The 16,030-nt window shown below is 33.2% G+C and overlaps 1 protein-coding gene across 7 annotated transcripts; it reads left to right on the top strand.

The window, feature by feature from the left end:
* Nucleotides 1–79: 79 nt before the first annotated feature.
* On the top strand, nt 80–15,763 carry LOC100743336. Of its 7 annotated transcripts, none has more exons than XM_012393971.3 (14): nt 80–239; nt 333–481; nt 1,107–1,222; nt 1,327–1,460; nt 1,548–1,659; nt 1,759–1,962; nt 2,046–2,149; nt 2,246–2,378; nt 2,625–3,234; nt 3,321–3,663; nt 3,754–3,892; nt 4,255–4,504; nt 4,681–4,728; nt 11,121–15,763. In XM_012393971.3, the coding sequence occupies exons 1-14, from the start codon at nt 97–99 to the stop codon at nt 13,736–13,738; spliced, it is 5,103 nt and encodes a 1,700-aa protein (XP_012249394.1). In that variant the 5' UTR covers nt 80–96; the 3' UTR covers nt 13,739–15,763. The 7 variants fall into 7 exon arrangements, with proteins under 7 accessions (XP_012249394.1, XP_012249393.1, XP_012249392.1 ...); XM_012393970.3 differs by having other exon boundaries at nt 294–481; nt 3,754–3,883; XM_012393969.3 differs by having other exon boundaries at nt 294–481; nt 4,684–4,728.
* Nucleotides 15,764–16,030: the final 267 nt, after the last annotated feature.

Raw genomic sequence — 16,030 nt, 5'->3', positions numbered from 1 at the left:
ATAAATGTCAATTTGACATAAACAATAAAAGTATTAGGAAATTTTGACATTCGACCGGAAGTCGTGCACATATGTTTACGATATAGGTTGTGTAAAATGGTGCATGCGCAGTTTCTACGGCCTGAATATGTCGGCTGGGTAAAATACGTTAACTGTTATCATGACTGGAACGATTTCCTTTCGTTAAGTTCATTGCTGTTAAATTATTACGAAACTGATCGTAACTTAAAAGTTGAAAGGTACGAATACGATAAATATTATTGATTTAGAAAGTCAAACTCGCCATATTGTAGATTAAAAAATTTAGTAAAGGAGGCCTTATGTCAACTCAGTTCAACATTGAAGGGGCCGACGACGTGTGCCAATATGAAGAAGCTGTTTTCAAAAATCGAAAACACGTCGAAGGAGCCTAACAGTTACATAGGAAAAGTTTTTGTGGTGGGACGTTACACTGTCACTGTCGAAGACATTCTAGCCGAAGGTGCGTCTTATTATCAACCTTGAATACTCATCACCCCTTTCCACTATTTCATTCGTCTGTTCGATCATCTTATGCTTCCCATATACAACTCGTTTATAGAAAACAACAGTATAGTTCATTATGTGATATCGAACATGAACGCCGAACATTAACCGTATTAAACTAAGAATAATTAGTAGTAATGTATATATACTGTTTGATATTCCAACTATTTTAGTTGGAACACTCAACTTCTACATTACATTTATATTAATTTATATATACATAGAGAATCTATTGATGATATTTACATTACGTGAGTGTGAATTTAAAATCTTGTTTTATATGTTTATATGTTTTCTTTGAAAACTTTATTGTACCAGATCCTTTAATTTGTATAAAAGTTAATCAAGTGTATACTTGAATAAAAATATGATATCTTTAGATATGTAGAGGAGATTGTGAGTAGATAAGCACAACCAGTTAGTCATAAGAAATTCAATTGAATTTTACATCATATTGTAGCAATAGTCTGGCTTAGGTTATATATTTTTACAATTATCTATTAATCAAAACATCTATTAATGTTTGATATCTGCAATCTATCATGACTACATAGTTATATACTGTAATAATATCATTGCAGGAGGATTTGCCATTGTATTCCTGGTAAAATCTTCGAGTGGACGTTATGCACTTAAACGCATGTATGTTAATAACGAACATGATCTCAATGTATGTAAAAGGGAGATACAAATTGCAGTAAGTTTTATATACTTTTTCAACTGAAATAAAATTTTCTTTCGCATAAAAGGAATTGAATCTAGCTTCTACCTGTAAAGCTACATTTGTATTTTTATTTTCAGAGTAACTTGAATGGTCATAAAAATATTATAGGATATTTGGATAGCAGTATCACTCACATAGGTGGAGGAGTACATGAACTTTTACTTTTAATGCCTTACTGCAAATCTCAAGTTTTACAAATGATGAACAATAGGTTAAAAAAATGTGTTAAATAAGTCTGAACAATCACATAAGATATAGAAGAAAATTCGCAAGTACTTACCGACTGAATTATTTACAGGTTACAGACTGGATTTAGCGAGTCTGAAGTTCTGCAAATATTTTGTGATGTTTGTGAAGCTGTATCTCGACTGCATCATTGTCAGACACCGATAATACATAGAGATTTAAAGGTTTGTGTCTATCACATGCTATATTTGTCAGTTATGCCAATAATTCTGTAGCAGTTTTATAATATCCTTTTTTAAATATTTACTTAAAATATTTTTCAGATTGAAAATATATTATACTCTGATACTGGCCATTATGTATTATGTGACTTTGGTTCTGCAACAGCAAAAATTTTAAATCCCAGTATACAGGGAGCAGCGATAGTCGAAGAAGAAATTAAAAAATACACGACTCTCAGTTATAGAGCACCTGAAATGGTTGATATGTATTGTGGAAAACCTGTTACAACGAAAGCAGATATATGGGTAGAATAAATTAAGAATTTCAAATTTAAACAATTTACTCGCGGAAAGAAGCAATAAACAAATAATATTTCATAAATCCTTAGGCATTGGGGTGTTTGTTGTACAAACTTTGTTTCTTTACATTACCATTCGGAGAAAGCACACTTGCTATTCAATCGGGAAATTTTACGATACCAAATCATTCAAGGTTTGTGTTTTATACATTCATATTTTTTGTTTTCATACATTTTATTTTTGATCGTCTTACATAATAAAACTATTACAATTATTTTACATCATACAGATATAGTAGAAGCCTTCATTGTTTGATACGTTATATGCTCGAGCCAGATCCTGATAATCGTCCCGATATTTATCAAGTGTCTGTGATTGCATTCCAAATTCAGGGAAAAGAGTGTCCAGTACAGAATTTACATGTATGTAAATGCGCACGTACTTATTTATTAAATATTTGAATATTTTATTATATTATTTATTTTATATATTTTTTATATTATGTATTTTATATTATTATATTATTTATTATTAAATTCAATTTGAAATTGTTATATTTTTCGTATAATATGTTATAAATATAATGCAAAATGCAGATTTATGTTTAGACATATGGTGGACATATCGTGCATATTGCATTTTGTAATGAAATACTTTTATTTTTTTAGAAAGTTCAAACACCAGTTCTGGAATCATTACCTTGTCCGCCTATGGAATCTGAAAATATGAAAAGATCATCATTAGTGAAGACACCAAAACCGACTCCAGTAACTACTGTTGAGGGTACGTCAGTTACACCAAGACAACGACCAAAGGGACAGGCTGTGAGCACAGGTCCGATAAGTCTAAGCGGTCAGATCGTGAGTCAAATATCTGGTCAAGGAACTCAGCCTCAGTCGCAAAGTTCTGTAGGAAATACGATTTCATATGTTCAAATGGGTCAACAACTTGCTTCGTTAAACGCGTCACAACCTTACTTAGGACAAAATATGCAAGCAAGTGTTCAGCCATTACCAGTGAACTCTCAACCATCTACTCATCAAGTGTCAACGCTCACTCAAGTTTCGCCTCAAGTTTGTTGTACTACGACTAATCAGAACGTTCCCTTTGGAACGCATCAGTCGCAAATCCAAAAATCACAACAGAGTCAGTCACAATGTTCTACGATTAGACGATCTCCTGTAAGTGTTCAAGATACCGTAGGTTCATATTACTTTGATTCACCAGTGGCAACAAACGTGAATGAAGAAAATCTAGAGGCGCTATTTCCACCGTCTGGTAAGAAGATTTATATACAAAGATTTCTCTAAATTTTTCTTCATTAGATTAGATTGTATCTTATTTACTTTATTATATTTGTATAGGTTATCCAGATCCGTTTAAAGATGATAACAGAGCTATGCCACCACCCGCAAAAATACCACCACCTGTCGCTCCTAAACCTTCTAAAATTCTGCCTAAGGCAAATGTTTCTGCTAGTTGTCCACCTCCAAAATTTACGCCTGTTAATTCGTTAACATCGAAGCTAAATACTCCAACGGGGCCTAATAAAGCTACTCCTGTAATGGTACCAACTTTACCGAAACCAGTCAATAAGACTGAAAGTTTAAGTCAAAATATAAGTTCAAGTACCTCTCCGCCCGATAGTCCGACACTCTCCTCGGTACGTCATAGAAGAAATGTTAGCGATACAAGTGCTTTTAATAAGTAAGTATATACTTTTTTGTTCCACAAAACTAATTTATATCGAAACGTTTGCAAAATTTATAAAACACTTATTTGTTGTTTGTACTATAGAGCATTTGCAAGCGAAACAACACAATTTCTAGCACCGTACGAAGCTTCAGTGAAAGCACGTTCAGAAGATGCTAACACTCCTGAAGTTCTAACTGGTGTAAGACCTTGCCTAGGTTCTAGTGCTTCGCATGTACGTATTGTAAGTACATAAACTGCACTGATTTGTCTTAATAATTTTCTTTAACGTTCATTTGGTATCTATTACTTAATTTTAATTATATCAGTATTGTTGCTATTATCACCATTCTTATTACTATACGCTGAAAAAATGTTTATTACATTACATTATATGTATTATATTAATAATGTATTTAAACATTTTTGGATCACGAATTCATTACTATTTAAGTTCATTAAATGATTTTAAATCGTTTGAATTATATAATTTATTGTTTTTATTTTCTGTATAGCACCCATCTTAAAAACATACAGGGTATACAGTGTCAATAAATATTTTGATACATTTGAAATCACTAAACAGTTGATAATGTTTCTAATTAGGGCGAACTTTCAAGCGTAACTGCTACTGAAGGAAGATCTTTAAGTGCGGATGTAGCAGCTTGGAATCCGTTTGAAGACGTACAACCTTTCAACCAATTAACGGAAGATCATATTTTTGGTGCTGAGTTTGATAAAATTAGAAGGGGCAGTAATGCAAGCATCGCCGGTGTAAAAAGTCGCGAAAGTCTCGTTATGACGTATGCAGAATTACCAGAAGATCCATTTGAATCTGCACCTTTTAGTTTGCCAAGTAAGTACACGTTGTGATTAAATTCATCTTTAATCGAATCTGTTTTTTGAAAAATCATCACTATTAGTTGTAACATAAATTAACATCTCTATACTAAAAAAAATTGACATCTTTATACTATAATGCCTTTTTGTTGTTCGTTTGAAATAGTTGTAACATATTGACGTATTTTTTAGCAGGAAAGAAGAACAAAATTGGATCAAAGACTGCCGCACTTGCTGGAGGTAATGCATAGACTGCTTCGTATACATTCTTATTCCATTTGCCTTTTTCTCCTTTATGAGTCTGTATACAGCAGAGTTTTACAAATGATACGTAATGTGCGTAAGCGTATTAAGCATAATCGATATTTCGTAATCTTCCTTTTCTTTCTCTCTTCTTCCACCCCCTTCTCTCACTCTTTAAATCACGTTCCACCAAGTCGTAATTAAATAGTATACTCAGGGCTGTATAATTCTTCCTTACATTTATGTACAACTTTTTAAATGTAGATTTTTGTCAAAGATAGCAAGACTAGCTTAAGTCGAATCTGCTGTCTAATGTGATACGAATAATGTAATTTATAAAATGATATATCGATACGTCGAGGAACAAACGTTGCAAAGACGAATCTCTATCAAAAATTATGTTCCTAGATAGACGCGTTTTAAACCTATCTACTAACTACTTACAAATTTATTAGAAGATAATGTGCACATGGGAAAACAATGTGTACAAACTTACCATCTTTCTTGACTTGTATGCTTGAAGATCTAAAGCAAAAGGATAATATAAAATAACTTATTCTCGGTGTACATACATTGAAGACGATCGCAGCAATGCAATTGGGCATGATTATTCTTATAGAGTTACACTACAGCTTCTCTATTCAAGAAACGATCAAGTATTATTTGTGATGATGTAGGAAAAGAGATTTGATTTTATTAAAGCAAGGATAAAGTATACACAACTATAACAGAAAACAAGAAATTTCTTTATTCTGTTTTGTCGTTAATACTCTGAAATCATATATATATGTATATGATTATGCTATGTATGTAATGTCGGGTACAGAACAAAATTAGTTTCAGCTGGGTCATGACGCACATGATAGAACGATAGAACAATAATGTGTACAAATTCCTTGCAATATACAGGAATAGGATAGTGATCCGAAACGATGATCGATTCTAGAACAAAAGAAACGAGGAAAGATAAAGTGGGAAAAGAGAATATTAAAAGCAAAAGAAGTTATTAGAAAATATTCGACAAGGGTTTATGTTAGGATTAGGAACCCATAGATAGGGTTCTTTGCAGACAGAGTTAACAGTTAGTCCGCTTTAAGCTGAACTATAATTGCTAACAATAAATGAATAATCGTTATAAAAGTTACCATCATTTCGTACTAACTTAACGAATTACCAAGATAAAGATTACATAAAATTCACGTTCTAATTTGTACGATATTGGTGTCTTTTGTAAGATGTGTTTTTAATAATTGTTCGAATTACCAAAGATAGAGGAATAAGTTTTGACAAATGTCTGTTCTATCACGTACGGTGACGCGAGGAAAAGTAGGGAGAGGGGTGGTAGAATATATAATATTATTGTATAGGCAAGGATGAATCGTTAAAGGAAGAAAAACTGATACATTACACGAGAAACGTGTGTAAAAATTGTAAAGATCGCTGTTGATAAGTATCGATGATGGTTATTGTTATATACAAGGTGAAAAATTTGATTTTGATGTGTGCGAGACACAGAGAGAATTCCAATGTTGCTATATTTAACGAAGGGTTTTAAAGATAATCGGAAAGGGATAATATTACATATTTGATACGTTGATGTCGAGTTCACTTTTTCGTTGTGTGCATTCGAAGGGGAAAATTTGTGAGATGCTAATCGCGATCGTTGCTGCTATCTGATGTATTATTGTATTATTCATGTGTTTATTAAGTAATACACTTGAAGTGTATCGAATGGTGTTTCTCGTGGTTGTATATCTGTAGATAAGTAAAAAGATTACAAATATAAGAATTTAATAAATGGTGGCGATAGTACTGTCCGTAATAAAATATTTCACGTTAGAAACAATTTCACGATACTCGGTTTTCAATTGTTCATACAATATGTGTTACAGTATACTTTAATTTGATTTTTATGCCATGAAATTACACAACTATGTACGTATTTATGTACATATGTATATACCTATCCGAAACAAATTTCAATGTTTATTCATACATATAACTCGAATGATAAATTTGAGAGATTCCAAATAGAAATATACATAGGTTAAATACGGAATTGAGACGGAGAGTAAATGTATATTACAATATCCATTCGTTGTTACATATTATCCCTTTTAACGAATTGTACACGTTATAGTCAAGAAATGCGATGCATTGTAATCTTTAAGTAAACTGTAATTTTAATTAGCGTATTACAGGTATACGTGCATAGACATAATTAATTTTTCTGTTAAAATAACAGTTTCGTAAGACTAAATAACGAATGAGAGATTTATAACTCTATAAATATGTGTATACATAGCCATATATACATATACACGCAAGCGTGCACGTACATCAAGAGACACATGTTTCACGATGTCAAAAGACAAATTTATATGGTATTGAAAAACATAGTGTGTGTAATATTATCTATCTACTAGTTTAACAAACTTCGATCCGCATAGTGTACAATTTAGAAGGGGTTACGTGAAGTTAAGAGTGCAGTGAATGACTTTACATGAATTTGCGGGTAGTTATCGATTTTTTTTCATTCATACATCTCATTCATCCTTTATTGGACACGTATTATTACTATTAATAGTATTTTGGTTTTAAAGCACAAACAAATCGGAAAAATGAAAAAATTAGGAAGTATTAGGAAACTGTCAACCAACGCGGTGAGTTAACAGTAAGCGAAAAGAGGCGAGGGAATCCTTTCTCTTCTTCTTTTTCTCTTTTTTCGATTTTCTTCCTTTTTTTTATTTCTTTCCTACAGTTTCGTAAGACTAAATAACGAATGAGAGATTTATAACTCTATAAATATGTGTATACATAGCCATATATACATATACACGCAAGCGTGCACGTACATCAAGAGACACATGTTTCACGATGTCAAAAGACAAATTTATATGGTATTGAAAAACATAGTGTGTGTAATATTATCTATCTACTAGTTTAACAAACTTCGATCCGCATAGTGTACAATTTAGAAGGGGTTACGTGAAGTTAAGAGTGCAGTGAATGACTTTACATGAATTTGCGGGTAGTTATCGATTTTTTTTCATTCATACATCTCATTCATCCTTTATTGGACACGTATTATTACTATTAATAGTATTTTGGTTTTAAAGCACAAACAAATCGGAAAAATGAAAAAATTAGGAAGTATTAGGAAACTGTCAACCAACGCGGTGAGTTAACAGTAAGCGAAAAGAGGCGAGGGAATCCTTTCTCTTCTTCTTTTTCTCTTTTTTCGATTTTCTTCCTTTTTTTTATTTCTTTCCTTTCCTATATATATATATATATATATATATATATATATATATATATATATATATATATATATATATATATATATATATATATATATATATATATATATATATATATATATATATATATATATATATATATATATATATATATATATATATATATATATATATATATATATATATATATATATATATATATATATATATATATATATATATATATATATATATATATATATATATATATATATATATATATATATATATATATATATATATATATATATATATATATATATATATATATATATATATATATATATATATATATATATATATATATATATATATATATATATATATATATATATATATATATATATATATATATATATATATATATATATATATATATATATATATATATATATATATATATATATATATATATATATATATATATATATATATATATATATATATATATATATATATATATATATATATATATATATATATATATATATGCCGTAGAACTTGGTTTATGAGTGAATCTGTCGTATAAACATAGGAAAAGCAATTCTGATAATAGGAGTTCTCTGATGTTTCTCGTTATATATGTTTTTTCATTTATATATAATAGGAATTTACGTTCACATGAGTAGATTTATTCGGCAAAAGTTTATGTAATTAGGCATTATGTAATTAAAATTTCGTGATATAATCGGCTGTTCATATAAACGGAGTTCTACTATAAAATATATTTATTAGATTGCTTTTCTGTATATACAGCTACGTATAAGAATATAACAATCGATTAACAACTCCACACTAAGTATTCACATACTGAATTTCACTTTGTTTCATGTTTTCTTATTTCTTTGATACATTTCTCTCTATTTTTGTCTGTGTAACGTTCCTTTCCTTCTGTAAATTTTATTCTCGTACTTATCCTTCTTTTTGCTCACGCTGTCTATTTTCTTTCTTGTCTTTAATCTTCTGTTTCCCCACTTACTTACTTCTTGCTTACATCTCTCCTTATTTTCTTCATAATTTGTGGAAACACGTAGTACATATCTGTATTTCCGCGTATACATCGGTATTTTGAATATTTATATGATAGTTCTACCATAAGCCTTGTAGGTAGTTGCGTCTTGCTTTTCGTTTTTAACTAATGTTAATGGAGAAGCATCAAGTATTTTTTCTTTATTTGTATAGCTAAAATGTCTGATCGTATCGTTTGATAAGCACGTATGTGACTCCGAGCAAGTATTTCGCTGATTTTTGTCTTCACGAACTGCAGATTATATTAAGATGTAAATAGAATAGCAGTATATAGTTGATCGAAATGTTTCTTTAACGTGATATTTTATTGCCACGTCATTACCATTCAAAGCCAATAAAAATTCTTCTCGATAGGTTTTTTCTTTTTTTTTTCCGAATATTTTTTCGTAATTGTCGTTTTTCTTCGTACATATTTGTATTTTATTTCTCACTGTCTGGAACACCCTAATGAGTTTGGGAGGCATATATAATTAATTTTCACTGAATTATCAGTTTATACGTTCACATACAGTAATGTACTATTCTTCGTAAAGAGTCATTAAAAAAGAAGAATTTGTCCCGTGTCGTTTGCCTTCCATTGTGTCTCTGTGTCTTCCGTTTAAGATTTGTGTATATGATCTAAGTTTTAGATTGTTGTGATGATAATGATGACACACAATATGATTCAATTTGTTATTGTTCCGATACATTTGCTTTGATCCATCCATCCATTCAATACGCAATATAACGAATCGCACTATGCATTTACATGCATTTTAATCACGAATGCCAAATGACGAGCACGTAACTCGAGAGCACCATAGGAGGCTGACAATCTTGGACATCTCGTATTCGCTGTATTAAGATAATGTTACAGCAATAAACATGTAAATTACCATATAGTGTATGGACTATTGTTTTTTTCGAATGTAAAACGCAGCAATTCTTTGTCCGTGGAGCAACTCTATTTCGTTCTACATGTAGAAAAATGATAACATAACTGATCGCAGTACCGCTGCTAGTATTGGGTTGATCGCTTTTATGCTAGACACATGCAATAATATATCATTGAATCATGTTACCTTGACACAAAGATCATTACTGCGTTTTCTTACATATTATCCTTAACCCCCTGAATCTGATTAGGACTGTTCCAGACCATATGGTGACGGTATGAAGTAACACGGTGATGGTAGCAATTAACGTTGTCTAAAATAGAAAAATGAGGGACAGTTGCAAAATAGAAGCGGGGCTGATACCGAGAAAAAAAGGAGAAAAAGAAGGATGATCAGGAGAGAGGAAGGAGGGGAGGAGGAAGAGAGCAGATAAAAGAAAAGGAACGAAGAAAATAAAATTTTTAGTGTATCTGGTGTCTTGTAAGGAGTACTTAACGTACGTTTAAGCGTTTTAGAAGTACAGTGCACCGACTGTAACAGACCTAATCAGACACAGAATAGGCCTAATATGACTCTTTATTATACAAACCACTTAAAATATTTGATTGTTTTCTTCGTAGTAAGATGGATGAAATTGTTTTATGCGAAAGGCAATAGCAAATATATATATATATATCGAACGTGTAATTTAAGAAGCAGTAGGATTGCAAAGCGCGATGTTTCCGTTTATCTTTCATCATTATGAATGATATATTAAGAGGTTGATAACATGTACGAATCGAAATAACGATACAATTAGAATGTATTGGTATTACGTTAAATGGTTTCTAACATATTTGCGCATATATGTATATGTAGGTAAGTACAAGTTAGTTTCTGCTGTTTTAAACAGAAACGTGGGTGACGGGACGATTTTAGCAAAAGAAACTATGAATGCCGATTATGTACATGACTCTATTGGTAAGAAATATCAATTATCTTGCTGCTATCGTTCTTTCTTCTTTTTTTTTTCTTTTCTTCTCTCTTCTTTTCTTTCCTCTTCTTTTTGTTTATTTGTTCCTTTCGCCAGACTGACATCATTACAATACGGAAATGTATGAATCGATATGTTGTCGAGTCGCGACGAAAGTTGTTAGAATTAGAAAAGATACGATAACACAAGTTATGGACACATTCTGTTTTTCAGGCAAGTCGCAATTAAACGGTAGACCAAGAATACCACCGAAACAATGGAACCCGGGATTCGAGCGCCCCGAACTGGACCACAGGATGACAGGAAATAATCCTCCTATTTCTCCGCCATTCGTTCGGGTTCCTCTAGAAGATCGGTCCAAATACGAAAAGTTAACGTTCAACGCTGGAGACGTATCCAGCGATAGCGACAAAGATTTGTCGCAAGAGCGAATTCAACAGAAGAGAAAAAGGGCGAAGAATGCGATACGCAGGAAGAGGAAAACGCAGAATGCGAACAAAGTCGTGGGTGATTCGACAGGCTCGGCTGGTAATTCGAGGACGCTCGGTAATAACTGGCGTAATCAAAGTATTTGTAACAGCGCCATTAAATTGAATGGTATCGGCGCTGATGGGTACAGAAAGCATAATAATATTCGAAACGGAAGTAACAAAGGAGAAATACAGGAGGAAGGAGAGGAGGTGGAGGAGGAGGGAGAGAGTATGAAAAAGGAAGAAACAGAAGGAGGAAATAAAAGAAGAGAGAAAGAAGAAGAAGAGGAAGGGGAAGTTGAAAAGGACGAAGACGAAGAAGAAGAGGAAGAGGAGGAGGAGGAGGAGGAAGAGGAGGAGGAGGAGGAAGAAGAGGAAGAGGAAGACGACGATAAAGATAACGATGACATAGATGATAACAATAACGACAACGACAACGAAAAAAGAACTAATGAAAACGATGAAAAATATGAGGGGATAAACGAAACAACTCCGGATGGTATATATAGAGTTTGTGGTTCTCTTCATCATTCGGAAAGAAATGTTGTTAATACGAGTGAACAAGATTACAGAACGAAAAAGTCGAAGAGATATTATCGAGAAGAGCGATCGTCGATTAGTCCGGTAAATACGGATCCAGTTGTCGGCCATCAATATGGAGAGAAGCCTCTTTTGCTCGATGACGAACTTGATCCGGAACCGAAACTCGATTACTCTTATGGCGATCCATTCGTTATGGATGATCGGTATGGGTCAAATTATCAGTCGTTCAACGACATCGGTTCGTCAAAGAGAATCGAGAAGACGAAACTCCTGAGCGACGTATTATGGAAATTCGACAAGGACGTTTTCGCGTTAGCTCCGTTTCCAAAGTCGTCCAGCTATTCGAAAAAAGGTAACGATTTTCAAGAGAGTAATCAATTTAAAAACGTAGCTCCCGCTATCTTCGACGTGACGGTTCCATCCGAGACGGTGACGGATGTAGAGAACAAGTTGCTTTCTACAGGAAGATGTAATTCATCCTGGAAGTGTGCAAATGTCACGAAAACAGAGGGATTCACGAACATCGACTTGTTATCCGGAGAAACGCAACGATCTCCGGTTACTAAGGCAATCTCGATTGTTCGCCGAGACTCTGAACGGAAAAGGAACACGATGCAGAATCAAATAAAGGACATGGATCAAGATGATGAGATTAAAGCGGGAGGAGCAGGAGACCGAGAAGAAGATGAAGAAGAAGATAAAGCGAGAGTAGCGATAATCGAAGAGAAAGAGAAAGAAACGGAAGAAGAAAAAGGAGAAAATAAAGAGAAAGATTTATTTGGTTCATCGCCGTTTAGTCCGAGTAGTTTTGTAATAAATTCATTTGATTTTAACAGTTTACGAAACGTTACGGAGCAAACACCGAAACAATCGGCAAAAATGACGTTTGCGAATCAAGAAGAATCGTACGATGATTATACTCAAGTGTCTGTTCATCCCATTCAAGCCCAGCAATCTTCGCCGAACGTTTGTCATTTGAAACAAGCTATTACTACTGCTGCAGCGGCAGCATCATCGACTACAAAAACAGTATTGAACTCTAAATTTACCGATGTCTCTGCGAATAGCGATTATTCGCGTACGTTTTTGGATGCTTCGAAAGATCTTTTTGGTTCCATTCCGTTCGACGAATTCGCATCTTTACAATTAAACGAAGAAAAAAAGAGATCGGAGACTCGCATACCATTTGTTCAATTATCGTCATCGTCATCGTCATCGACGCAACTGCGCCAGTCGCAGCCACAGGAGCCGGGTTTCGTTGGCGAAAATTTAGACGCGATGCTATTAGATAAAGCACAACCGCCGATCTCTGATCGAGCAACATCTACCTTACAAGAGGTATACACGATTAAATCGGTTCATCATACTGCTCGAATCACTGTTCAAACGATGAACAGTGTATCGAAACCAGATGTTGCGTCGGATATTGTTTCACCCATGTCACCGGAACCGTTGGTTGTTACCGATGACGATCACCACGATATGCCAAGACATAAAAGAGAAAAATCTAATAAATCGGAGAAGTCGAAATATCATTTGATCAGTGAGATTCATAGCGATATTAGCGATGTACTGTCATCGTCGAAGCTAACTCACAAAAGTAAGTCGACTTGTTACGGTAAAAAAACACCAAGAGCGAAAAAATGTTCTGTCGTTAGCACAGCTGCTGGTTTCAGTAACATGAGCTTCGAAGATTTTCCGAGCGACGAGAACGAGGAAAGACAGATTAGGAATACGAAAATCGCGCCGTTCGAAGTAATAAGAGAACCTGAAAAACGATTCGGTTCGTTGAAGAGGAGAAGCAATCCTTTCACTTGAGACTCGAAAATAATGTGAATAGAAATTACCGTGAGTCTATCACACCTGTCGGAAGGACATTATATCGACATCGATCCGCGTAGAGACTCGACGGTTACATTTTTTCATTTATTTTCAAGCGAAGTGCAAAGCACGGAGAGAGTAAACTTTACAAAACGATGTATTTTGTCGATATTTGCATCGATTTACATTTTGTAATACTGACACTCTCTGTTATCACATGCGATCAACTTTCCTTTCCTCTCAGTTTCCCTTTTGCTTCTTCTCCTTTTTTCCTTTTTATTGTACATGTATAAAACGCTATGTGATTTGTATATAATATCGTGCGTACGTATCGTACGTAGCTGTAGTTAGCGATCGAAATGATAAGCAACAAAATTTCGTTCCATCCTTGTAACGATTCAAAAAATATATTCTGTTATGGTTCTCGCTCCATTTGGAGAATCTTTGCTTCAAAGAACAATCTCCTATATATATTTACCTTTCAATTAAAATCATACGCTGGATCAATGTTGCTAATATATATCTTTTTAATCAATATATGTAATTAATATATATAATTTTAATCAAACTCTTGAATTCTGTGAAAAAATGGAATACCATAAAAAGAGAAATAAATAAGAGTAAATAAAAAGGTAAGACAGTGGGGGAAAAGGAGAAAGGAGTCGAATAAAGAAAGCTGATGTATCTATTTTTGTAGCTATGTGTTTTCACTATGCTTGAATAGCTTTCTGCTACTGCTAGTACTAGTACTACTACTACCACCACTCCTACTCTTGCTACGCTACTCCTAGTCCTACTACTACTACTATACTACTACACTACTTCTGTTGCTACCGCTACTATTATTATTATGATCTGTCAGATCATAGAAACGATGCAATATTTCGTAGAATAGAAGTACAATGTCAATGATACACGTTTTTAATTAACTTTCTGTTGATTGTTTATGTTATGCATCTTCTAATCTACATACTACTTTTACAAAAAGCCAATCTTAAGAGAGAGAAATACCGAATTATGTTGTATGCTATACATCGTAAGTAATGGCATAAAGAAAACGAACACCGAACATGTAATGGAATACGAATGGAGAAAATATTTTTGAATTTATTTCATTAACGCGCGCGTGTGCCCACCCCCTTCCTTTTCTCCAGCACGCGTTACCAAGTAAATTGACATCGCGATGCAAGTTAGTATATGTATAAATTTGACAATTATATACATATACATATACTACATATACTACATTAAAATTGATAGTTGCACGTGCAGCTTAAAAATTACTGAATTAAACGTACGATCAACATAGTGTCTACGAATTGAAGAAATCTTTTGCTGGTAACAGTTTTTATGTACGTTTGTATACACGTGTATACGTAATATTAACACATTCCATGCGTAAGACGTGAACGTACGCGCCATGGGAATTTCTTATATTTTTGCGGATGGCACCTGAATAAATGGATACATGTTGTAGAAAAATCGATTTCTGCCACTAGAGATCCCCTTCGATTTTGTGTGCCGCATTGAATGTGTTAATAAGATCCTAAGCAAGTTGCGATATATTAAAAAATTATCGCATCATACAATACATGTAGAGAATGATTTTAGAGATTAGTAAAGGCTACATTAAAACGAAGAGGATCGGTGGGTAATTATATACAAAATTATCTTTCTATGATATCCTTTAAACACTGGTATAGTATTGCCTTCTTTTTCTTTCTTTCTACTTCGGATTATGCAATGATCGATCATTTTTGTACAACGATGAAGATTCTATGTGACTTTTCTTGATTCAAATCTATAAGTAAAAAGGTGCAAGCTCCCGAAGTATGATAAGTAACTATTGCGATACGTCATAACAATAAGTGTTTGATATATAGGTGTACGAGTGAAAATGTTTAGAGAAACGCGTATTTGAGGATGTTTGAAAAAAATGTTAACGCGATCATCATGGCTGTATCGACAATGGTGTAAAAATATCTGCTCAACGATCATCTCATTCTTTGCGTAGTCGCTGCAGAAAATACAATACGTTCGAAAAATCGGTCACGTTGCAAACATATTATTATTATTAGTATACACGTCGCTGCTACGGAAACAATGATTTTGGGCATTGTGGCAGGAATGATCAGTATGCGCTGAGATCAAAGTTGTTTCAAGTAGGTTTCAAATAGAAGATAGAATTTATAGTTACCTTCTTAGTAAATGAGCTACGATTGTAGCCGCAATTTAAACACGATCCTGATAATGAGTGCCGTAACTCGATGCATTGATTTATATTAAATC

This window comes from Bombus impatiens, unplaced genomic scaffold, assembly GCF_000188095.3.
Source record: "Bombus impatiens unplaced genomic scaffold, BIMP_2.2 scf_0064, whole genome shotgun sequence".
Taxonomy (NCBI): domain Eukaryota; kingdom Metazoa; phylum Arthropoda; class Insecta; order Hymenoptera; family Apidae; genus Bombus; species Bombus impatiens.
Note: the sequence above shows the minus strand (reverse complement) of the source record. Positions and strands in the feature narration are given on the sequence as shown.

Coding starts and splice junctions, on each gene's coding strand:
- LOC100743336 (XM_012393968.3), top strand. CDS start 97: ATGGTGCATGCGCAGTTTCTACGGCCTGAATATGTCGGCTGGGTAAAA. Junction 482..1,106: donor CGAAGACATTCTAGCCGAAG/GTGCGTCTTATT, acceptor ATATCATTGCAG/GAGGATTTGCCATTGTATTC. Junction 1,461..1,547: donor TTACAAATGATGAACAATAG/GTTAAAAAAATG, acceptor AATTATTTACAG/GTTACAGACTGGATTTAGCG.